This window comes from Oreochromis niloticus, linkage group LG19, assembly GCF_001858045.2.
Source record: "Oreochromis niloticus isolate F11D_XX linkage group LG19, O_niloticus_UMD_NMBU, whole genome shotgun sequence".
In the NCBI taxonomy this organism is placed as follows: domain Eukaryota; kingdom Metazoa; phylum Chordata; class Actinopteri; order Cichliformes; family Cichlidae; genus Oreochromis; species Oreochromis niloticus.
Window position 1 is genome coordinate 3,802,109 of NC_031983.2, and position 26,220 is coordinate 3,828,328.

The 26,220-nt window shown below is 39.1% G+C and overlaps 1 protein-coding gene across 1 annotated transcript in view; it reads left to right on the plus strand.

The window, feature by feature from the left end:
• The first annotated feature begins 2,537 nt into the window (after positions 1-2,537).
• Positions 2,538-26,220, plus strand: part of ehd4 (EH-domain containing 4) — a 46,723-nt gene continuing 23,040 nt past the window's right edge. Inside the window, exons 1-3 of the mRNA XM_003451184.5 lie at positions 2,538-3,144; positions 10,130-10,306; positions 13,206-13,303. Coding sequence (XP_003451232.1) covers positions 2,915-3,144; positions 10,130-10,306; positions 13,206-13,303 — 505 coding nt within the window. The 5' untranslated portion in view covers positions 2,538-2,914. The remainder of the gene's footprint in view (positions 3,145-10,129; positions 10,307-13,205; positions 13,304-26,220) is intronic.

Consider the following 26,220-nt stretch of genomic DNA (forward strand, 5'->3'; position numbering starts at 1 on the left):
GAATTTTACTAAAATGTAACTTTGGTAATCATGATACACACTTGGTATTTCAAAATTAACTTGAGTTAAAAGTTATGACTTTGACACAGGATCTCATCATTTGGACTTTTGAATAATAACAATATTAATAATAATATGGTTTTTAGCAGGTCTTAAAATTAGGTAAATACAACCTCTTCATTGACTACAGCTCGGCATTTAACACCATCTTCCCCTCAAAACTTGCCACGAAGCTTGTTGACCTTGGGCTAGGAACACAAATCTGCAGATGGATTCCAAACTTCCTCACAAACAGGCCCCAGGTGGTGAGAGTTGGTAAGCACACCTCCTCATCACTCATTCTAAACACAGGAACGCCACAGGGTTGTGTGCTTAGCCGACTGTGTTGCTAAACATGAGTCCAACATCATCATCATGTTTGCGGATGACACAACCACATCACAGACAACGATGAGACGGCCTATAGAGAGGAGGTGATGGCACTGTACAAGTGGTGTCTGGAAAATAACCTGTCTCTCAACATCAGCAAAACTAGAGAAATGATAGTGGACTACCGGAAACGACCAGTCAGGACATTTATCTTCAACGATGCCTCCGCACAGCACACAGCATCATCAAAGACCACAGCCACTCAGCACATAAGCTCTTCTCCTTGTTACCATCTGGCAGACGTTACAGGAGTCTGTCTGCTCGGACTACAAGTCTTAAAAACAGTTTCTAACATCAAGCCATACGACACCTCAACCACAACACTTAAACACACACAACGCACTCCACAGGATGCACTCAGAAGCTACCCTGCAGCTGCACAAGTACACTGTACAATCTGCACTGGTCACTCCACTTTATTGGTATTTATATTAGGGGGAAAAAAAAGTGCAATACTGTACTAACTGCCAAAAAATTTTTGTACTGTTCAGTCTGTACTGCTGCTCATTCCTGCCACTGTGCAATATCCCATTTGCCACCCCCCCCCCCCCCCCCCCTCACAATCCTATTTAAGATTTTCTTTATTTAATCACTAGTTTGTGCATATATTTATATATACATATATATATTTAGTCTGTTAACTGTTAATAAAATATAGTAAAAGAAAAAAGATTAATATTTTGCCCTTTACTATTTTTTCTACTGTACCATTCTGCTGAGTGACTGTCTTCTGCTCGTCAAATACATTTCATTGCAATGTTGACCCTGTGCTAACTTGCATATGACAAATAAAACTGAAAACTGAAACTGAAACTACAAAACATGACATAATACACAGTGTTGTTATTTATTAATAAACACTAAGCAAATATGCAGAAACAGTTTGTGAAAAAGCAAGTAAGTAAGTCAATAAGATTCAGTAGCTTGAGGAACCACCTATGCCAGTAATAAGTCACTTGAAGGACGAAGATTTTTTTGTCCAATTTTCTCCCACATCACTGTGGGGGAATTTTAGTCAACTCTTCTTTAAAAAAATGTTACTTCAATTCATTGATGTTTACAGATATTCCTTTATGAATAGCTCTCTTAATAACTCACTACAGTATTTCAGTCAGGCTGATGTCTGGACTTTCACTGGCTGGTTGCAACACCATGATATTTTTTTCTTTTTAGATTTGCTACTGTGCTTGGTCTCATTTTGCTACTGCATGATCCACTGAAAGGGAAGGTGTACACCCTTTTAAATTATACAATACCAGGATCAGCCAAAAAAATAAATATGTTTAAAATGACAATTTCTGTTTTGGCCCTTGACTATTTTAACTTCCAGCAATTTAATCCTTATAGAACACACACGCTGCATTTGTTTTTTAGTAACAGTGGGTGCTACAGGACAGCACCTCCCTATAACAACATGCAGCTCTATTTTCACATTATCATTTAAAAACTGTATTTACACAGTTTATCTGTGTTTATTACCATTATTATTAATAGTAGTAGTAGTATTTCATGATCTGAAACATTTAAATGTGATAAATATTTAAAAAAAAAACAAACTAACAAATCAAGAAGTAGGCAAATATTTTTTCATGGCACTATTTAACATATATTGTTGCACCTGTCTCACTTTCTTCGCTGTCCTAAGTTACTTTCCACCACTAAAGGACAGTTTAGTGGTGGAAAGTAACTTAGTATATTTACTTGATTACTGTCCTTTGAGTGTTTCTACTTTTCGGCTTTCTACTTTAAAATAGTTTGATTGAAGTTACTGTATGTTGGCTTTAGTTACTTATCATTATACTTATACTAATATATGTTACTGCATTATTACAGATTAAGCCTAAAGTAACTAGAACCATCTCCTGTTGCTTTATTAAAGGAATAGAAACATTAATGAATCAGTATTATGATCTAATCGCTACTCTCATTTATATGAGTCTGCATAATGAGCACTTTTAGTTCAAGTTAAACCTTCCGTACTATTCCATCCGTGGCTTAATTAGGCTACAGTTAGTTTTTACTTACTTTCATGTCATACATCTGTATGAGGGCCTAAAAAACTATCCATGTGTTTAATGTCTCCACAGGATTTGTTTGTGAGCAAATATTCAGATTTGTCGCTAGATGTGGCGAAAGCACTCCTGTGCTGTTGCGGAGGCTTCTGTGATACCCTGTCAGAACATTCTTGAAACGTCCCCGTATGTGCGTTATGCGTGTGTGTGTGTGAGAGAGAGTCTGTGTCGTCACGGGGGAAGGGCGGTGCCCCCAGGTAAGCACATCAGCACCCTCCACATCACCAACACACGCCCAGAGCAGCACACAGAGGAGGCACAGTGCTGAGAGTAGCAGAGATTCCGTGGAGCCAGACACACACAGTTCCCTCCGCTCAGGCTAAGGACGGAGCTCACAGAGAAGGAGGCGAAAACAGCCGCAATATTTGGAAACATCGAAACAAGGAAGTTGGATACAGAACACAGCAGAAAGCATGTTCAGCTGGGTCAAACAGGAGCAGGGTGGCAGCAACAAAGAAGGAGAGATGTACCAGACCGTTACGGAGGGACTGCAGACTCTCTACACCAAGAAGCTGCTGCCGCTGGAAGAGACCTACCTCTTCCATGACTTCCACTCCCCGGCCCTAGAGGCTGCTGACTTCCAGAGTAAACCCATGGTACTGCTGGTCGGCCAGTACTCCACTGGGAAAACCACCTTCATCAGGTACTGACCAACAACTGACTAGTATTCTTGTCTGTGGAGAGGCTGAAAGGGCAGGGAATTGTACTAGATGTAGGGAAAAAAGCCCACCTCTATTTTTGTTGCATCACTTGAATGTTATTTGGTGGGACCTCGTGCCAGATCATGTTAAAATGTCACAATTGAAGACGCGTTTAATTTCAGATAAGATTAGAGAAGTGTTACAGGACACTATAACGTGTCAAAGAAATCCCGGAAGCCTTGTGGGGAAATCGGCTGGTATAGCATCCCGCAAAGCAAGTCTTTATTCTAGGAAACAGAAATTCCTAATTATGCCCCCCCCCAAGATTCAGTGACATCAGCAACTCAACTTGAAATACAATTGAAAGACAAACACCGTGGGGATCCCAAATTTGTGCCGAAGTGACTTTTACTATCCTTTCTTATTGGGAGTGAGCTGTGGCATTATGAATGACAGGAAGCAAACAAGTTAAATTCACAGTCGTGACTTATGCAAACAGAGTGAGATTTCAACACTACTGTGCCTTCATCAGAGTCAGAGTGGACAAACACACAAGGAAAACACAGCCAACCCTTTGAATCTATTAGATAATGAATCAAAGTTTAAATTATTCTGTTCCACTATTTCAGAAACAGAGAAAAAAAAATGACATGACCACCTCAGTTAAGTGCGATACGCCAAAGTAAACATAATCGCTACGTAAGTCGATGCCACAGGGGTGACATCATATCAGGAACAGAACCAAAAATACAGTCTGCTTTTAAAGGTCATCAGGGTACAAAAATAATCACCAAACAAACCAAAAACCACATATAACCAACAGGAACAGAAAACAAAGTGTACCTCTTGGCGGGGGGGGGGGGGGGGGGGGGGGGGGGGAGACAAAGTCACCCTGAGAATTAACTTTCAAAATTAGATGTAGAATTTTTTTTAAAAACATGGAATAAGGTAAAAGTTAACTGGAACAGTTCAGGATCCCTGCCAGTTTTAGGTTCCTCCTTCAATATTGGACAATTGCTAATAAATAATTTAGCTGCAAAAGAAATAATATGTAAGGGCCAGATTAAAAGTATGGAGTTCTTTTCTTTATGGGTAAACTGACAGTAGTATTGTCCTGTTGCATAAACCTTAATAATATATTTTCAGTTTTCTGGCTAAACTTCCAGATGATTAGGTGTGAATAAAAAGGCAGCTTGGAGACCATGCAAATCTTCTTATTCTTCTTTCGGCCACTTACTTTATGGGTAGCCACAGTTGACCTGCCTCCATCTCACTCTAACCCCAGCGTCCTCTGCTGTTGCACCAGTCCTCTCCCTATCCTTCTTCACTCAGGTTTTTCCCTGTAGTCTTTCTCCTTTCCTCCTGCCCATGTCCAACCCATCTCCACTTTGCCTCTAATGCTGGACTGGATTATTACTGGTGATTTTTAGTGTTGTAGGTGATTAAGATGAGGCCAGTGTGACTTTAGCCTGTAGGAAAACAGAAAAATCTTTTTTTTAAACATAATTAGGATTTAATTTCCTTCTCGTTGCTAGCTTTTAAACAGAGCTTCACTACCAGACTGTAAACTATAACAGCGCTCTCTGAGTTTACAGCTTCCTATTAGGATCCTTCCTGATTATCTAATTCAGACCTGTGACAACACATCCTGTTTTGGTGCTGCGGGATGGAGTGATTTTATTACACTGGAAGGACTTCATGAGAAATTATGTCAATTTAAAGCCCTTCCATGTTCATGAAACAGGCATGAACATGTATCATAGCAAATTGTAACATGTCAAACAAGTGAATGCAGTCTCAGAGTAAATTCTGGTCTCATAAAATCCAATCCAACTAGCAGGTCTATAGTTACAGGTATAAAAAAACAGCTTTTTAAAAATGTCTTTACTAAAAGAAGACTACAGTGAGCGCAATTAATATTTATTTTCAGTTAAAGACACAGGTCAACATTATCAGTAGAGTTTTCACTTCATACAAAGTTTTAATGGCTTTTGGAATTAAACCAAACTTCCTTCTGTGTGTTTTACCTGCTGCACCCCTGATAGCACTAGCTTAAACTAGCCATAGAGGGCCATGAGCTTGCTTTTAATCTTACCATGCCATTAATACGATTAGTTTAGTATTGAGCTGTGTGGGGACAATTTTCCTTAAAAAAGCTCAGAAACCTGTTCTCTCTGTATCACCCAAGCTTTGCTGAGAATCAGAAACAGTTCCCAAAAGTAGCATAGTCTCATTTTCCCATAATAGAAATGAATGTTGCAATTACCAAATAGATCGGCCAATTTTCCAAAGGAATTTGGCATTACTTCTACTCTTCAGGGTTTTGACATATTTAATCTTAATGGGTTAGTCACTAAGGTTGTAACAGTCTAACCACCTCATGGATAAGCTGTTAGATTAGTTTCCATGAATGTTGCAGCCAGGCTTCCTGCAGAAGAATTGAAAGTCCAACATGCACCTGCAGATTTTGTCACTGAAGGTCTCATGGTGGGTTTTTTTGTGTGAATGTGTCTGAGCCTTTTTCAGAACTTCATTGATGTAATGGAAAAAAATAAGGCACATTCATAACTCTGAATAAGTAAGGAGTGAATGATATGGTGCAACAAACTCAGAGCATAGGTCATCACATTTCAGTTGCATTTCACCAAGCTTATCTCATGTCTGCAGAGAGAGACAGAGAAAGAGAGAGCACGTGCATGTGTGTGGGTGTGTGACTACATGTTGAGTGAAAACAGTTGTTTTGGCAACAAGGTAGACCAGCAGATCTGACCTGCAATCCCTTCAAGTCTTACACAAGCTGCAGAGAAACTTTGGCAGTTAGTAATGTGTGTGTGTGTGTGTGTGTGTGTCTCTGTGGGGTAGGGGGTGGTGAGGGCACAACCGAAGCTCCACCTTGCGCCGGAATGCTCTGAATCATGGGAACATGTTGCCAGTAAATTGCCGAGTCAACATATTTTCTTCTTCTTCTTGTCTCACAAGAGTGAACTGAAACCCTGGCGTAAGCTGTGGCCTAGTGGGCAGCTTGATAGACACGAACAGGTCTTAGTGCATTCTGTATGGACAGTAGTAGTAATCTGACCAAACCCCAATCCAATTTTTATATCTAATTTATAATTTGTTTGCATCTATGTTAATTGATGATAAATATTTGCATATTTTCTATAAAGTATTTTTCTATAATCCCACTAAAGGTCACAATTTCCTAACTGAACACAAATGACCAAACAGTGTAACTGTTACACAGCTATAAGGAAATGCTCGCAGAAATGGAAAGAATATGGGTGGAAGCTCAAAAATCTCTACATGAATGACAGAAGTAATTTTTTCATAGGAAACTAGAGCCAAACAAAATAAGATTATAAACATGTCCGGGTGTCTTTGTGTGAAGAGTTGGGAATGCATTAATATCCATGAATGTTCAACCATTGCTGTAATACATTTGTCCACCTGTCCTTACAATTAAGTGTCAGCGCTGTGCTAACGTGGGTCCTCAGCATTTTACCTGCCAAGTTTGAAGAACATTGTATGAGTGGTTGTCAAGAAAGGAGAAGAAAAGATATTTCTCACATTTTTCATCAGTTGCACAAAGATAAAAATGCACATAAACAACTACAATCAGAACGGATCTTCCACAATTTTTCAAACTGCAGCTAGAGGTGGAAATTCTTGTGGATCAGTAGCTAAATGAAAACATGAGGGAGGATTATGACTAAACTGTAAGGCCAAGTGACATGTAACATTAAAGCGGCTCTGTCGTTTCTGACGTTTCAGTATAGGGGCATGCACGGTAGTTTTCCATCCTTGGGTCTTGCTCACTCTTTGAAGTCTGTGCTGTCCACAAAGACAGGAGGTGACGAGAAAGAGCCATCTTCCCTCTCTTCCTTCCTTTCTCACTTTTCTTGCATAAGGAAAAGCAAGTGGAAAAGTAGACAAGGTCAGTGTTAAGATGAAAGGAAAGGAAAAAGATTTATTTTCAAAGTCTGTGCAAACACAGCTGTTCCGTTACAGAGATCAGAGCCCTGTGTGACTGGACCTCAGAAACTGGCCAATGGCCTGTTTTTGTGACAATAGATCTGGGATTTCCTGTGGCATCAAATTAAAAGTCAAACTGCTGTTTAAGTAATTAAAAATAGTTTTAACGATCAACTAAGCCCTTTTTAGTCTTTTTTTTTTAAAAGACTAAAAGTTAGTCTTTTTTTTAGACTTTTTTTTAAAAGACTAAAAAGGTTAAAATGTGCTGTTCCAGAATCATAAATGTGTGATTATTTAATTCTTGTCTGTAACAAACCTGATCATAAACTGAATATTTTTCTTACTAAAAATAGTACCCAGTCATTGAAAATGGGTGAAACAGTTTTGGTACAAATTTACATAGTGGTGTTGATGTCTGACCCATGTGAAGCTGATTTTCAATAGTTCATAATTAAATGTATTAAACATTGGGTCTCTCCCTGTTAGCCAGTAAACTCTGGCTTCTTAATTAACCCAAGACCTAACAGTTTGAAAGCCTGACTATCAGCCTTGGCACAGTCAATAAACAGTTTTAGTTGTTACGTTAGAATGTTTTAGTCCTTAGTTAATATCTGATTTCGGAGACTTTTCGTCTGATTTCGTGCTCAGTTCTGACAAAGTAATTATTGTAGGTGATTTTAACATGCAGATGTTAAAAATGACAGTCTCGTTAGACTCAAGTGGCTGATGAGGTTTAGAAGTATCACTATTATTTTCTACCATGTGCAAACGCAATGCAGAGCAGCTACCTAAACTTTACTCCCACAGAGGTCAATTATTTTATTATTGTGTTACGTCATCACTATACATGACCCTGGATGCTGTGGTTTCTGAAAAAGGAAGGCAACAAGTAAGACATGCTTGACTCCCTGCTATAACTCACAAACGTGCAGCTTAAAGCAGATAATCCATAAGCTGGAGAGGAAATGGCTTTGCACTCATTAAGAGTGTTAGGCCTGAAATTTTTTTTTGTTTTTTGTTTTTTTTTAAAAAATAGATTAACAATATATTTGTCACTCTTCAAGGAAAACATTAACAATCCAGCTTTCTTCTCAGGACTGTAGCCAGACTGACACACAGTAAGAGCTCTGTTGGGCCAACCGTTCCTTTAACTTTAACTTTCACAAATAAAATGTTAACTATTAAAATTTTTTTTTGTCATAACATAAACACAGATGTATCATTATTATACAGCAACGTCAGTAGCTGCTGATATTTACTTAGACTCTTTTCTCCTAGCAATCTTTGAATTCATGCCAAAAAAGTCTTTCTGTAAAACATCATTGTGTCTTTTGGTCTAAAGTCTTGTAGGAATGGGTTCTCCATTCCTACAAGACTGCTCAAAGAAGTTTCACCAATTATTAATGCTTCAATTTAAGGTTGTGGTAATTAAACCATTACTTAAAACACCCTTATTTGGTCCAGCTGTCTGAGCTATTTGTAGACTCATTTTTAACCTTTCTTTTATTTAAAAAAATCTTGAAAGAAAAGTGGTCACACAGTTAACTTTAAGTGTTTATTTGAAGGATTTAATGTGCATCATATCAAAGGTTATGAATGACCTTCTTATGGTCTCTGACAATGGAATCTCTGTGCTTATTCTGCCAGACTGCAGTGCAGCGTTCGATACCGATGACCACTATATTTTACTACAGAGATTAGAACACACTGTTTATACTGAAGGAATTAGACTTGCTATATAAACGTATTCATTTTGTCAGAAACTGATGCAGATAAACATACACATACACTGTCTTGTTATTTACTTGTATGGTTGAAGAATAAACTGATGAAGAAACTGAAAATATCACTTCAGCTGAAGACAAAATGACTGGGTTGTTTTCCGTGGTTTTAGATGAACCACAAATCTAGAATGACTTCCTGTTTTTTTTTTTTTTTTTATTCTTGCTATCAGCTCCACTGAAGAGCACCTGTCTGATCACCTGACACAGCCATGCAATGCTTCCCTCCCTCTTTGTAAAATTCCATGATTTGTTGGACATGATTCCTGCGTAAGCTGATGAATGAGTTCACTCACTGTTTGTGAAAGGCTTCTGTTATGCAATCTTTTGGAAGGTGATATTATTGTGTGAACCACATGAGTTGTGTGTTCAACCACATGAAGTTTATGTTAGCCAACAATCTAACATGTGCAGTCCATTCTCTTGCCCATGCTTTAGTTTCTGCCTGCACCACCCTAATCTTGCTCAATCCTGTTTTTTATTTTCAGTATAGTTACCTGTTGTATTTACAAGCAAATTAAGCACGTTTTACATTATTACTCATTAAGAGCAGGAAAATGTGCTGTATTAATGTAACTGTTGTGACAAAAGGTCCATAAAAGTCCAGGTCCCTTGTATCCTAATGTAATATCCAATTGTTAATTAACGATGGAACAACCTTTTTTCCAAGTCAAAGTTTTCATCTTTTTAATGTGCATAGAGTATTCTTCCTTGTTTTTCAAATCTCCAAAAACGACTAATTTGTCCTTTTAGACCCTTGCTGTTTATGGATGCATACCTTTATTTTAATTTTTGAAAACTAGGCGTGGTTTTGGCAAGGCACTGCTGACCCCAGTAGAATATTGTTATTGTAACACTGCTTTCTATTCACCCTTTTTTATGAAGCCTAACACGGTGGGGGTACCCAGACTTACTGAATGAAGGTGTCAAACAGAGCACGTCTAAGAAAAGTAAACCATTTGTGTGACTTGTGTATATGTTTTTAGTGAGCACACGTGTAATGTGCCTACATACACATACCCTCATAAGTATTAAGTACAGAAACATTTACAAGTCGGATGTTTGGATTGTAAACAATGATTTGACTGTGATATTCTAACAGATGTAGAACATGATTGCAAATTTCTGGACTACACTAAAACAACGTTTTTTTCAAACACTCTTATTGTTGTAAGTACGGTAAGATCCTGAAAGTCGTTCAAGTTGAACTACATATATTCTGTCTTTGGCCCAGGTATTTACTGGAACAAGATTTCCCTGGGATGCGGATCGGTCCAGAGCCAACCACTGATGGCTTTATAGCAGTGATGTATGGTGAGAATGAGGGGGTTGTCCCAGGCAATGCTCTAGTCGTCGACCCCAAGAAACCCTTCAGGAAACTCAACGCGTTTGGAAACTCCTTCCTCAACAGGTAAAGGCATGCACACGTTAAAGAAGCAAAAACACAGCTTAAACAACCCTCAGTGTCCATCTAGATATGTTTCTAACCCTGAAATTCAAAGAGGGTTTTAATATTTGATGTACTGTATTTTATGAGAAAGTCGAGTTCCTTCAGTTATAGTTTTTGTTTAGCCCTCAGAGATCCAAGTCATTGTAGGCAGCAACCCTAACCTTAACCCTACCCTAAGACTAGGCCAGAATGGAACTATTATGTCAAGATGTGAATAGTTTTTTATGTGTGTTTTGTTGTTTTCAAACTGTTTAAGAAAAATGCCAACTATGTATTCTGATTGCCTAGGGTTAGATTTAGGTTTAAGGTTGGGGTCATGATAGTATAGACCTCCGAGGATTAAAAATCTCCATGTTTGGTGTCAGACCACATACTGCGCAATATTACCCCATAGTGTACAAAAATCAGACTTTAGACATCTTACCTTACTATAAAATGATAAAAGGTTTTTAAGAAAACAACATAAAACGTTGATGCACCCTTGCTGGTTAAGACTAGCTAGTCAGATTGTTAGCCAAGGCCTTTTTTTTTGTTTCTTTTCAATTTTTAAATGCTTTCATTCTCTGTTTGAGTGAAATTTGTTACAATAATTAAAAGCAACATTTAATCATGAGAAAATTATGATTTATTTATTAATGAGAATATGATGGAGAAACCCTTGTTGGCGAGCAGAGCGGTAAGACCTTTAGTTTAGTTGGTCACCAGGTTTGCCCACATTTTAGGAGGGATTTTGATCCACTCCTCTTCTTGGTCTGATGGAGACCAAAACAAACAATAATGAAGCAAAGCCAATCAAATAAAATGTAACTCAGACTGACTGATCTATAATAACAACACACATATCGACCAGTGGATCAGTCCATATACTGTAGGGCTCTCTGGATGTTTGCCTGCTGATCTCCAGAACCATTAATCATTTTAATCGCTGGTCATTAGACTTAATTCCTTTTTTCATCATGCAGCTGAGGTCATCGAAGAAATACAGTACGGATGAGAAAACTGTTGATCTCTCCTGATGGAGGGAGAGTGAGGAGTATGGAACAACAGATCTATAAGCTTCTTAGATGGGCTGTGATTTATTTGTTACCTTTTCTGTATAGATTTTTCATACAGACAGAACGCAGAGCGGTTGGATAAATAGGATGGGTGCAGACTGATGTGACATTAGAGACCAGTGGTCCACCCGGTCCTCAAAGAGATCAACACTTAAATTTAATCCTTAGAGAATAATTCCATGTAATTGCGGGTTTGATCTTATTTTCTGCCTTTGTAGATTGTTGTCACTTTGTTTCACTACTTTTCACACAGACAGACACACCCAAGAACCAAAGTAGCTAAATCCAGAAGAAACTTTTGAATAGGCTATTTATCATACGCATGGGATTATTTTACATATACTATTCCAGTGACGTCAATGTGTAAGTCTATGGATATTTTTACAGTAGATAGCTCGCATTCATGTGTAATACACATTTTGAATATGCGTTTTTCTTTGTTTTCTTTTTTTTACACTCTTGTGACCTTGCTCCCACTTTGGCAAACACCACTCCATGAACACAAAGAAATGCTGGCACTTCCTCCCACTTCTGTCACTGCTTTCCTCAAAACATTTACAACGTGGGAAGTGACCTCTGTCACCCCACACTGACATATAAACACATGCTATTAGCTGTCAGAGTCTAGAGTTTGTATCAGGCATTTAAATTTAGCTAAAGCCACTCCTGTCCAAAAGTATTTCCTCTGTCCAGAAATATGTGTAAGAGCAGGAGAGAGGAAGTGGACACAGTCCACCCTCTGAATGTCTTTTTGTAAATATACACCTGAAGCATTCCTTAAGCCCTAAATCCCGTCTTGTCCCATTGAGACCCTCCAAAATAAGTTATTGTTTCCAAGGGGAAGTGTGTGTGTGCGTCACCGTGTGTCAATATGGTGGCTTTGTTTTTTCTCACTGTCAGGCTGCCGCATCCCTGACAAGTCGAGGCAATTTATAGCTCCTGTAGCCTCTCGACTAAATTTAGGTGACAGGGAGATTAGAAGTACAGTGACCAGAACCTGGCAGATAAGAGAGAACAATGATAACAACCACGGTGTAATAATAAACTAGTAAAGCAAGTCTAGCAAGTCAAGCAAGTCTACATGGTAATGTATAGCCTATAAAAGATTGATGCAGCCGATGTAACATCACCCACTGGGTTCTGTATTTTGTTGGTACTTTTAGAGCCAAGAAACTGTATTTGCATGATAGGGTGCAGTCCGAAATTATCAGCTCATACTAACAATCATAGTTAGAAAGCTGTATTCATAAACTGTATGGGTGTATCCAAATGTCACAACTATAGACGAGGTCCAGATTACTGACCTAAATATACGCAGCTGCATCAAAGAGCAACCCACTATATGGCACATTGTCTACAGAAGGAGTTTTTTTCTTTATCATTTTCGACTTTTTTTTTAACTTTCTTTGACCTCTGACCCCACCTTTTGTTTTAACCCTGATCATGGTGACAGCAGCAACACAGTAACCTTTGCATCCTGCTGCATGTCACAGATAACCCCCCACCCACCCCCACCACCCACCCCTGAATTTTCACCCTGAGGAAATATTTCTTGTATACTGACAATTTGACTGTTTTTACACACTAGCTTAAACTACTTTTTGTAAAGTTCATCTTGCTAGAGTTCTTCGTAGAGTAGATTTGCTGTAGTTCGATAATCTCAAGGGTAAAGTAAGTGGTTGGGTGGATGGGGGTGTGGATATGTTACTTTCTTGAACTATCTGACCAGCCGACAGTTCGTTAGCCTGAGATAAAAGAGTTGTTGCCCTGAAAACATGAATTCTCACTCAATTCTCACTGTTCAGGTTTATTTGCTCCCAGATGCCCAATCAGGTTCTTCAGAGCATCAGCATCATTGATACTCCTGGTATCCTGTCTGGAGAGAAACAACGAATCAGCAGGGGTAGGATATCTGTGTGTGTGTCTGTGTGTGTGTTGGCTGCCTAAAGGAGGCACCCTGCTCTCAGTTTGTTGTGTTGTTGCATAAGAGCCCTTGACATTCCTTCACTTCCTCATATTGTATTAAGTCAGTGAGCAGCTGACCTCCACATTTCAGAGTTTAATCTTAAGGGCAGTTTGTCAATTAGTCTTCTGTTAAAGCAAAAGTCTTTTTTCCATTATATTCTTTGTTTTAACCAAGTCGAGTAAAAGCGTTTTAGCTCCATGTAACATGAATTTAATATTGTTGGACTTTTCTTGACTGAACGATTAGTCCGTTTTTCTGGAAATTAGTTGGAGTGGGTCGGTATTTCTTGAAAAGATTTTGATAAATACTGGCCTGAGTTTTGCACAACCTCAAGACAAACAAGTCTAAATCTCCATCAAATGTTAAGGTTCAGTGTTTTACCTCTCAGAGTAAAATTCCTTTAGAATTTGTGGATCTTACCTGCCGATCAATCCTCTAGACCTCAGGTGTCGAACTCCAGGCCTCGAGGGCCGGTGTCCTGCAGGTTTTAGATGTGTCCTTGATCCAACGCAGCTGATTTAAATAGCTAAATTACCTCTTCAACATGTCTTAAAGTTCTCCAGAGGCCTGGTAATGAACTAATCATTTGATTCAGGTGTGTTGAAACAGGGTGAAATCTAAAACCTGCAGGACATCGGCCCTCGAGGCCTGGAGTTCGACACCCCTGCTCTAGACAGAGTAACTGTGCTAACATTTAACCTAAAAGGTTCTTGCGAAATACTGTATCTCTCTTTTATGTCTCACTTCCTTTTTTGTCTCACAGTCTGTTTCCTCTAGTGAATCAGTGCTGCTGATGTGAGTTTATAAATGCAGATCTGAAACCAAAGACACTGATTCGCAGGAAATGAACCCACGGGAGCAGTTATGCATCTGAAAAATCTTGACCTGACTCGATATATTTGGTGCCAGGGTTCAAGTGATTGTCAAAAATATTTTAAGAAATTCCTATTTTTTTCCTCATTAAGATTGTCTGTTTTCTGTCCAGAATGACAAAAATCATATTATCTATTGGAGAAAATGTGTGACAAGAACCACGTACCACTGACCCTAACAGTGGGAATTTAGTATTAGTTGTATTGGTTATAATTAGTTGAATTTGTTTTATAATCATGTAAAAAGGGCTTGGCAGGACTAAGCATAAAACATATTTATACATTTTCTTTATATCTGTTAAAGCTCTGTTTATTAAGTATTGACTGAGTGGGAGTTACCGGTAGTACTGTTTTCTGTTTTGGTTACTTTTAGTTTAGTTTCCCAGGACTAGGTTAGGGGAGAAACCTGAATCCGGTGGCCTGCTGCTGGTTATGGTCTTCTTCCTCTTTTGGTTGTTTTAGCCGGGTGCTCCCATTTTTTTTTTTTGTTATTTTTTTTTTACGAGTACCCTTTATTAAACGCTTGATAAATGACAGCAGCATTCTGTATTTATGGACGGTAAGAGTAAACTGAATGCAAGTATTTTAGGTCTGCACTTGTGTAACTGGACGACTTTATATGCCAGAATTACTAACGTATTTCTTACCATGTATAATATAACAATGTATTCCATAAGGTAACAATCTGAACAATTGATTTTAGTGCATGCTGTTGGGCCAAGAATGTGGGAAAATGTGGCTCTCACAGTTGTTTGTAAACCAGAACATAACATTATCTGAAGTTGTTACTGTAGTGGTCTAAACAGATAAAAAGAGCCACCTTTGTGAAACTGAAGACTCTGGTTTTATGCTCAGCATACCTCACTAACCCATTAAACTTTGTTATGGTTAATTCTGTTGGCTTTCACAACACAAAATCAAAATGAAAGAAAATGGAGCAATGTGAGTTTTCATTTAACTTCCTTATTTTTAGTTTCAGCAGCATAAGCAAAATAGAAGCCGTCATATTTCAAAATGGATCAACATTGGTCTTGCTCTTTTTAAACTGTAAGAAACTGTGTTAACCCCATGTCTTATCTTCTATCTGATACTTTGTTCTTCACCACTCTGACTTCATTTCGTCTTCTCACAGACCATATGCCTACTGCTCTCTTCACTTGTTTTCATCTCTTTTCTCATGCTCTGTGGATTAAAGGGATACTATCTACATTTGCCAACAACATCTAACAAAATCTCCTTTGACAGCCAGCCTTTAGATAAATGTTGGTGAAGGTGGCATGAAAAATTACACTCTTTGCTGGAATCATTACCAAATCAATCCTCAATGAACAGATGAAAAAGATTAAGTGTGGCGTACAATGGCTTGTAATGCCAAATACCTCCACAATGTAAAGACAATCCACCAGCTGATCTAAACACGCTCACTGTGGAGCTCCATATATGATAATGTATTTTGTGCTACTAAATATATCATTCTGCTTTACTGAAATGAAAGCGTGTCCCTTTTCTGAGAAGATGCTTGTTCTGTACTAAGCTCTACTTTTGACATCCCACAGGAGTCTTTGCTAAAAGTTTTATATGATAGCAGTGGTATTTTGTGTGGAGAGCCAGAAAGTCACATAGCTCAGACCATATACTGAGCTTTCTAACGCCATCGTGCTTATAGCACAGGCCCATATGATTCAGTGGGAAACACACCTGCTAGTGTTCATAAACTGTCACAAAGGAGTTCCCCAGGGAACCAGCAGGGGCCCTCTTAAATTGTATGTCCTCAAGGTATCCCTTTACTTCACAGTTTGTATGTATTGTGGCATGCTACATTGTCAGAAACGCCAATGCTGAGGTTGTCCAAACTAAATGGAGCTCCCAGAGGGAAACCTAGAGAAAGATCCATCTGGTGTAGATGAGAATTTTTTACAAATCTGGCATATGAAAGTCAGCAGAGAACAGGAAGGATATGTGAGTCTGATTACAGCTGCACTTAAGTTTTGTTGTGGAAGATCATCTGTCAGAATCGAGTGCTTAGAGAGACAGTGAGAGTCAACAACAGTGTGTCCAGATGTCAGAAATGTTAAGGAGGTGTGCAAGCCTGAATTGCCAAACTTGCAAATAAGGCACCAACTCAACTTTGTGGAGGCAACAAAAGTTGTAATTTAATGTTGTGGGTAGGTAGTATTTAATTAGGTTGCTTGCACATTTTAACCGCTGAAGTGCAACATTGTTAAAACAAAGACACACATTAGGGCAACTACATTCTCCAGCTCAGCTGTAAATAGTCAGGAATCGTTTATCGGGCATAAAATCAGCTTTATGAAAACAGTTTTATTAGATGATAGGGTAGATCCACCACTTAACATGTAGTGGATCTAGTAATAGTGATTGCAGCATGTAACAAAAATCTACCAATCTAACTTCAGTGCATTAACTAGACTATGTGTTTATTTTTTATTATCTATATTAGAATATTTTTGTAGAAATAAGTTTCTGCTTTTCATTGCAGAATTCTTGTTGCCCTTACATTGAGTCAACTGTAATGAATGACACCATTACTTGAACAGCTCAGCTGGGCAAATGGAAGGATGGATACAGCAATGGAGGGATGGTGGATTAAAGGGAGGGAATGAGGGCCACAGGAAGCAGTGGTGGGGCTTTCCCTCCATCTGGAAGCATTTAGGGCTGCTCAGCTGAGCCTGAATTCCTCTTGAAGATTTTTGACAGGCCAACTGTGACTCAACTTGAACGCACATAGAGACAGCATCAGCAATAGATTAAACTTCACTGCGCACATGCTGAAGGCAAACTGTCATATCACTGCTACTGCTCAGGAATGTTTAATCTGATTAAGTCAATTTCAACAGTTTAAAAGGACTGAACAGCTCTCTCTCTCTCTCACTCTGTGTTTGTGTGTGTGTGTGTGCGCGCGTGCTGCAGCTGCCTTCCAGCACATTCAACATGTTTTGACCCACTTCAGACCTCCTGCTGTGTAGACATGTGGCCTTTATGTTTGTTTAGTCAGGCTGCATTTAAGATTTGTTTTAAAAAACTAAAGCATCTGTATATTAGACATGTATCATATAGATAGTTCGTATTTGTATACATATTTTATCTTTTCTGAGTTCAACAGTTTGTATCAATAATGCAATTTTTGCTCTGGGTATAAAATAGAAAGTTCCTTTGCTGTGCCTAAAAAGCGAAAAACTGTACTTGATTCAAGAAAGTGTCCTGTGCATTTCTAAGTCACTAGCAGGGCTTCAGTGGATTACTCTGTATCAGTCTCATTTGACAACTTGCATGTGTGCATATGCATGGATCTCAAAGTTCTGCAGATAGCAGCCTTTAATTTGTCAAGGATCATCACTCCTAATGAAAGGTGACTTTCATATTGTAAGGCCTAATGAACATTAATGAAGTTCTGCAGTTTGACTGAGTGCATTTTTGTGAAATAACAATGTGTAATTGGATTAGTAAAGACGAAGTAAGGGCAGGTATGAAGAGAGCGAAGAGTGGAAGGGAATCAATCCACCTGTGAAGGTATAGAGTTGTCTTGAAGAGAGAGCAGTGGACCTTTTGAGAGAAGTTATGATTAGTGAGGAGCAGTATGGTTTCATGCTGAGAAAGAGCACTACATATGTGATGTTTGCTTTGGCAGTGTTTATGGAGAAATACAGAGAAGGTTAGAAACAGCTCCACTGTGGTGCATGTGATGCTGGTGCCAAGAGAGGAAGTGTGGTACTGTAAGAGGAAGTCAGAAGTGGCAGAGAAGTATGTGACAGATAAGTTTAAAGCAATGGACAATGCACACGAGAGGTGAAGAAGAGCCAGTCGGCGGTAGTGATGCGCGAATCATGAACGAATCGTTCAATACTCGAGAATCACTTTACTGACTCATGAATCATGATTCACAAGCCCAACTGACTCACTGACTCATCCCTGTTGCTGTTAGCAGCAATATATCCAGCTTATAATTAAAATTGTGGAGAAAAACACAACATCCAGTATCTTAACAAAAACATTTCTGCTCTGAACTGGAAGAAAAAACCCTGAGTAGAATCTCACATCAAGACAATAGCTCCTCGGTTCACAGTAGCATCGCTCTGCTAACATGCTAACAGCACATTTGAGCTACTCACCCCCTCCTTTCCTGTGCTGAATCGTAGGGTTAGCAGATCACTCAGGACTCACTAACCCCCTCCCTCCTGTGCTGAATCATAGAGCGAGCGAATCACTCAGGACTCGCTCACCCCCTCCCTCCTGTGCTGAATCGTAGGGTTAGCAAATCACTCAGGACCAGTGATGGGAATAACGGCGTTACAAGTAACGGCGTTACTAACGGCGTTACTTTTTTCAGTAACGAGTAATCTAACTAATTACTATTCCTATCGTTACAACGCCGTTACAGTTACTAACAAGGAAACGCGGTCCGTTACTATTTTTCAACAAACAGACGGTTGAAACTGTGTTCAGCTTACCACATCTTATATCAGCTGCACAGAAGTAGCTGTAAGTAATCTGGGTGCTACAGCTTTAAGCAGCTGCGCGCTCCCGCAGACGGCAATCACGATCGCTGTCTAGCACAACACCTGGAGCTAAGGGGGCAAAACAATCGAGTGCTGCTGTTTGACTGAGGAAGAATAAAGTAGTCGTGGTAAGTCAATCACGTGACCACTTAAAGACAAAGCAACAAGGTGATATATACCAGTTTTTAAATTGTGTTGATAAGCCACGTAAAACCAGAGTCATGATAAACAAGATATACGCGGCGTTTTTTCCTCAATAGTTTTGCCACGTTAGCGCTAGCAAGCACTCTCTGCTTATGAGCAAAAAACCAAAACAAAACAGGGGAAGTTTTAGGAGTGACGGCGAGAGAGAGAGAGGGAGAAAGAGAAAGAGAGAGAGAAAGAGAGAGGGGGAGAGAGAAAGAGAGAGAGAAAGAGAGAGGGGGAGAGAGAAAGAGAAAGAGAGAGAGAAAGAGAGAGGGAGAGAGAGAACGAGAGAGGGAGAAAGAGAAAGAGAGAGAAAGAGAGAGGGAGAGAGAGAAAGAGAGAGAGGGAGAGAGAGAAGGAGAGAGAGAGCGAGTTTTGAGATGTGAGATTTGTGACGTTTAGCGTGTTTGGAGTGTGTAGTTAATGTGTTGTCTTGTGTAGTTAGTGTGTAGTGTTGTGGATAGTCTTGTGTTGTGTGTCAGAACCATGAGGCGACTGCTGTCTCCAGGTAGAAACAGGAGCGATACACCTGCTGCTGTCAGACCTGCAGGTATCAGGCTGTGATGTTCTCCTTTGTAGTGGAAACAAAATATTTTTTTGGAGTGGCACAAATAATTTGTGTGGCATCTTATTGAAGAACAGCTGATTGTTCTGTAAATAGTTTGAAATGGTTATTTAAAAAATCAAGGTGAATGGATGCAAATAACTTTGTTGTTTGCAAAACTTGTGCATAGGATTTTAAAATTGACAATTAATATTTGCATTTGAAGTTATGAAATATGATTCATTAAACATGTTTGTGGTTGTTACAGTAAAAATATAACTTTTTCTACTCTGATTTTATGGTTTTTGTCTGATTTTAGATCAATTCTGGTTATACAGTATGACAAAATGAGAACATGACTGTAAATTCAGGCACGCGAGGTTGTGATAAAAAGAATGATACCAAACAAGGCAAAGCAAATAGTTTTTAAAGGTAAAATGTGGAGAGAAAATCAAGAGTAGTAAAAAAATGGCCAATTATACCCTGGACCCCAGGGGGTTAAACGTTCTTTGTTTTTTTTAAAGTAACGCAATAGTTACTTTTCCAAGTAATTAATTACTTTTAGAATATTGTAACTCAGTTACTAACTCAGTTACTTTTTTGAAGAAGTAACTAGTAACTATAATTGAATTACTTTTTCAAAGTAACTTGCCCAACACTGCTCAGGACTCACTAACCCCCTCCCTCCTGTGCTGAATCATAGAGCGAGCGAATCACTCAGGACTCACTCACCCCCTCCCTCCTGTGCTGAATCGTAAGCGTAAGCGAATCTCTCAGGACTCGCTCACCCCCTCCCTCCTGTGCTGAATCATAGAGCGAATGAATCACTCACTCAGTCACTCACTCACCCCCTCCCTCCTGGCTCACAGCTTCTTCTTCTTCTTCTTGGTTGGCAACCAATGTTAAGGCGCATTACCGCCCCCTGGCACACAGCTCAGTGGGCATTTAGATGAGAAAACATATATTTGACACATTTAAGGAAAATACTAATAAAATAAAAATAAACAAAATAAATGTTCCCTTTAGAAATTTTTTTGCTCTTTTTTGCTCTATAAAATAGTTTTCTTTTAGAATCACTCATCTTAGCAGTAGGATATACATGAAAAGAGAAAAGAAATTAAGTTTGATTGAAAATGTACATTTTTTGCATTCTCTGGTCAACTGACTCAGTGAATCAAATGACTCAAAAAACCCGATTCACTTTGGTGAGTGACTCATTAAAACTCGATTCAGTAAAAAGAATCAAATTTACCATCACTAGTCGGCGGTACTGACGAACAGAGCCACATCTGCCGAGTAAATATATCAGCAAAAAGCTGCCGATTAGCCAATGAGCGGTGAGGCAACCCATCCTCTTCGCCAATCAGAAAACACAATTCTACCTCATCATTACGCACACACTTCGACGCAGAGAGTTCGGTCGGAGCTACAGGTGGGGAGAGTCAGCAGAGGTTTACTTACCGTGTGGATTTTCGTTCCTTTTTATGTTGTTAGCAGTGTGTGTCCATGAGCAGGGGCGGATCTAGAAGGGTGGCATGGGGTGGCAACTGCCACCCTAAAATGATCCCTTGCCACCCCAAGTGCCACCCCAGTTTTGCATATGACAGTGTTGTTTATTAAAATAAGATAGCATTAACAGTTTGAGCGTAGTTACAGTCAACATTGAATATAAATGCTAAAACTGAATATATTTTCAGTAGCAAGCGATGCTTATGATTGTGCCAGAGCACATTTTGAACAACACCATGGGAATTTCGGATTTTACACATTTGGTTGGATGTTACACTCTGGAAATGGAAGGAAGGTGAGTGTTATTAACCCTCTGTGGTCCACGGACACGCTGCACCTCCAAATCACATGACTATTTTAAGCTGACATAGCAACAAGCTGCAGCCACGCCGAGTCTCTATTTCAGCCCATATTGAAAGTTTGGAGTTCAAAGTTTTTAAATTTTAATTACAGGCTAGTAAATCCAGAGATATGATAATATATATAAGCCACGCTTTTTACTAAATACTGTCGCCACGTTTTTGTGTGTGTGTGTTTTAAGCGTTTTCTAAGGACAGCGCGAAAACAGTAAAGAAAGAAAAAAGCCACGTTTCCTATCGGGGAAAAATGTACCATGTAGACCAATTTAAAAAAAAAGTCAACACGTGGGATTTGGTTGTTTAGGAAGAGGGGAGAGTTTTGGGAGTGACGGTAATGGCAGCGAGACAGAGCGAGCGAGTGAGAGGGAGAGAGAGAGTTTTTAGATGTGGGAGATTTGTGACGTTTAGTGTGGAGTGTATACTTAGTGTGTTGTGTTGTCTTGTGTAGCTGTTCTGTTGTGTAGTCGTTTTGTTTTGTGTGTCAGTGAGGGCACTAATGAATGTCACAAAGGCACATTGCAGTGTAAACACTGTCACTAAGTAGAAAACCAGCGGAGTGATACACCTCCTGTTGTCAGGCCTGCAGGTTTATCCCTGTGCTGTTCTCCTCTGTCTTTTGGTGGACAAACTTTTTTTTTTTACTGGCACACATCATTTGTGGGGCATCTTATTGCGACACCTGATTGTTCTCTCATTTTTGTTTTAGTAATATTTTTAAATGGTTGTACAAAATGAAAAAAACGGCAGGTGTATTGGCTGCATTTTTAGATAAATAGTTGTATATGTTTACAAAATGTACAATTTATATTTGCATTTCAAGTTATAAAAATTTACTCAACATGTCTGTGGTTTTTTTTACAGTAAAAAAATACTACTAGGATTTTAAGTTCTTTGTGTGATTTCAGATCAGTAATACTAATGCAGTATGTCAGTGAAAAAAACAACTAAATTCAGTTGAGCTGAAAAGAATGATACCAAACAAGCCAAGGGGGAAAAATAAAATGAAACAAGTTGAGGGTGAAATACAAACGTAAACTCAAAAGGAGTCAAAAATGGCCGGTTGTATTTCAGACCTCAGAGGGTTAATCCAACAAATCATGAAAAATTAGGTTTAAATTTTTGTTCATGACAGTGCAGATTTCTGACATTTTGTGTAATTTAAGCTGTAACAATGTGATTGTTTTTTAACAAAAAACAGTGTGAAACTTAAGTTAGACTTGTATTTGTAAATGAACTGCCCCATGTTGTGTAGCTTTCTGGATTTCATACTTATTGGGCTACATATTTATTTATTATACAGGCTATACAATACATAACATCAAAACTCACATGTTTTATGTAACTAAAGTGTATAATTATGTGGGCTACAGACAATAATTAAGTTATAGACTATATTTATATGAAAAACGTGTATACTTACTGCATTTGAATCATTTTAACCATATGTAACCACCTGCATATGTGTTTGGGGGAAAAAAAAGGCTTTGATTTTGCCACCCCATTTGATTTCTTTGCCACCCTCATGCCACCCTAAGAAAATTTCTCTAGATCCGCCCCTGTCCATGAGACTGTAAGTTTCTGTGTTTTATCCTGTCTGTTCCTTGCTGCGGCCATTATCCTCCGTTGTTTAAATCCTTGGCGCACACTTTGTTTACCGAATGTTACTGCCGTTTACTGCGAAGCAGCCTCTGCCATGCGGTCATTAAGGGACCGTCACTAATTTCTCATGTTGGCTGTAGTGTAAAGTGCCTAGTTAGGATTTATGTAAATAGTAAAATTAGCATTTGTTGATACTCCCTTATTTTGGTTGAATGTTCCACTACCCAGTATTGTTTGTATTGTTGTATTACACATTTAATTCACTCTGTTCACATAATTATGTAAGACTTTTATGTTCTTTCCAACAGAAACCACACCATCACTTCCCCACACAGCATATAGCATTTTGCAGCACGTTAAATCCCCTCACTGACATTATGGATGTGTACCTCGGATTTTGTGAAATAAATGAGTGAACGACGGATACCTGAGTGGCAGTGGATTTTGTGGATAAGCCATCTGTTCTTATCGGACAACCCTGTTGAGGTTGTGGATTCATAGTCAGCACCTTATCAGCTTCCTCATTCATAGTCAGGAGGTCAAGTCCGTCCCTCTTAAAGTGACATCCTCCCTTATAGGCAGGGTGGAGTGGGTGGAGAGGGTCAGGGGTGAATTATGACTGCAGAATAGGGCTGCCACGATTAGTCGACTAGTCACGATTACGTCGACTATCAAAATCGTCAACGACTAATTTAATAGTCAACGCGTTGTTTGAAGCTTTGTAAGATCCCAAAAGACGCAGGAATAAGTAGTAGGATTTAAGAGTGTAATAATGGACTGAAACAGAAGACGGCAGCACTGCATGTACAAGGATGCCAGCTGCCGTTAAACCCCGAAGAAGGTTTATTCTGTGTCCCAGAATTCATAGCGCGGCCCAGCTCAGTTTCCAACAATGGCGGCAGGTAATTCGTTTTAATATTACTCTTATTATTCTTTCTGGGTCACAAAATAAACGTTTAACATATTTTCAGGCGAGAATATAGCTGTGTAAACCTCAAATATCTGCTCAGTTTATCAAGACACCACATATTTTCAAAAGCGCTCCGACGTTTTCGGAGACGTCTGTTACCCACCAGCTCGGTAGCTAGCTGGGGTTCAAGGCTCACTAGAGCCGGTGAGAACACCGGACTCCGGGCAAATCGTTTTCAAACCCACCGCTGTCTTTCGCTACTCAGGTTAAACATGATATATAAGTCACTTAGATAACTTAAAAATGTTATTGTTTGGCTTTTTTAGTATTTTATTTGTTCCTGAGTAAATCAGTTTGGCTGAGATTAAAGTTATAGTTTTTACACAGCTGAATAAACGTCAAGCAGACAACTGATTATCAGAGGTGTGAGATGCTCGAGAATATACTCCGCTGTCCTGTCATATTTTAGATAGCAAGGAGCAGACGGCTGAGTTTATTAAACTTCATCGAAACAATCTGCAAATTTCATTAAAATTTAATAAACTATCATCTTGTCTTTAGTTTTAGTTAGCACATACGTTAAACACTTAAAGCTGTAAGCTGATGATAGTTATATAAGAGCAGATACATGCTGGTGCAATAAGCTGTATGTTTTACCTCCAATGGATGCATGATCTGATTAGTCGACTAATCGCAAAAATAATCAGTGACTAGTCGACTATCAAAATAATTGTTTGTGGCAGCCCTACTGCAGAATACCAAGAAGATGCTTGTGAGACCTGCTATAATGTATTGTTTGTCAGATTTGCATGTGGCAGAGCTGATGATGTTAAGATTTTCTAATTTGTGTGACCAGGATGGACCACACCACAGTATGCAGAATTCCTCAGTTTGTCAGTGAGATTCACCCATTGTTGTCATCTCAAGTTTCGAAACAGCAAGATGGCAATGATGATCTTATGATTTGCAAATATAAACTTTCAAATTATTGAGGGAGGGATTTAGGAGAGCTGGAGGACACTTAAAACAGAAATACGTCAACTGTGAAGGGGTTGGCAGTCAGTGGTATGGCTTTTGCTTTGGATTTTGTGCGGTAGTAAAATTTTCCTATCTCATATATACTTCCATGCAAATGTTTGTGGCAGTAATCTGTCTGTGATGTCATAGAGTGGATAGTTATTGGAAGGAAAAACAATAGTTATATCTGCCATCCTTTCCATTTTATAACAAAAGTCTGCTTTGCCTGTCTGGTGTTTCCCTTAGCACAGAGTATGTTCTATGGACACATTACAGCTGCATGTTTGGCAAAGACGCTGGCTTGTGGATTGTCTACAGGGTGGAGTTGATGTTTGCCCACAGGGCTCTGGTCCCATGTGTTGATCTCCTGCCAGTCTGTCATCAGTGGGTGGAGTCTGATTGCAGTAACAGAGTTCTAATAGAAGCATTTACTTTCTACCTCTTTGTAGCGTTCACACACACACACACACACACACACACACACACACACACACACACACACACACACACACACACTGCCTTTAACCTCCTAAGAGCTGAACTCTTCCACGGCATGCATTTTTAATTTCTCTTTGATATTTGGGCTGATTGGGACCTGATGAATGTAAAAACAAAGAATCACCAGATTTATTTTTTTTTTTTACCTTATTTTTGTTTTTAAGAAAAATAAGAGCCACATATAAGGATATTCATTTAAAATTTCAATCGAACAGTAGCAGTATAATGTCCTCGTAAGTGGATATCAGACCCTTGTAGAGCAAAATTGAGCATTTTGGTCTAAATAACCCAAAATGTGATGTCCACATATGTGGACGCCAGGTCCTAGGAGGTTAATCAGTGGATGGACGTTGCTCAATCATCATTGAGGTGATTGCTATAATGACTGAAATCTTGATTTCCCTCTTATGATCCATGGTCCATGCTATGTTATTTGTATGTTTGACTCCTCCCAGTAGAATGTATTTAAGTGTTTACATCTTTCTGTCCTCCCTCAAAGATGTGTGTATGGGTTGTGTGTGTGTGTGTGTGTGTGTGTGTGTGTGTGTGGGTGTGGGTAAATGTTTAGTAGATTGATTCACCCACCCACCAACCCTTTTTTCAGTATTGTATCGTGCCCAAGGATACTTGGCATGGAGGGGATTGAACCACCCCAACCTTCTGTTACTAGATGACCTGCTCTACCTCTTAAGCCACACAGTGAGCCAAAGCCATACCATTAAACATTGCTGTTGAGTCAGGTGGAGGCTGCAGCTTGCCTGTTGTAAATAAGTTCCTGAGTGCAGACTGGACAGCTGCATGGACAGCAGCATCTCGACCTCCTGCTGACAGCCACCTTGTCCC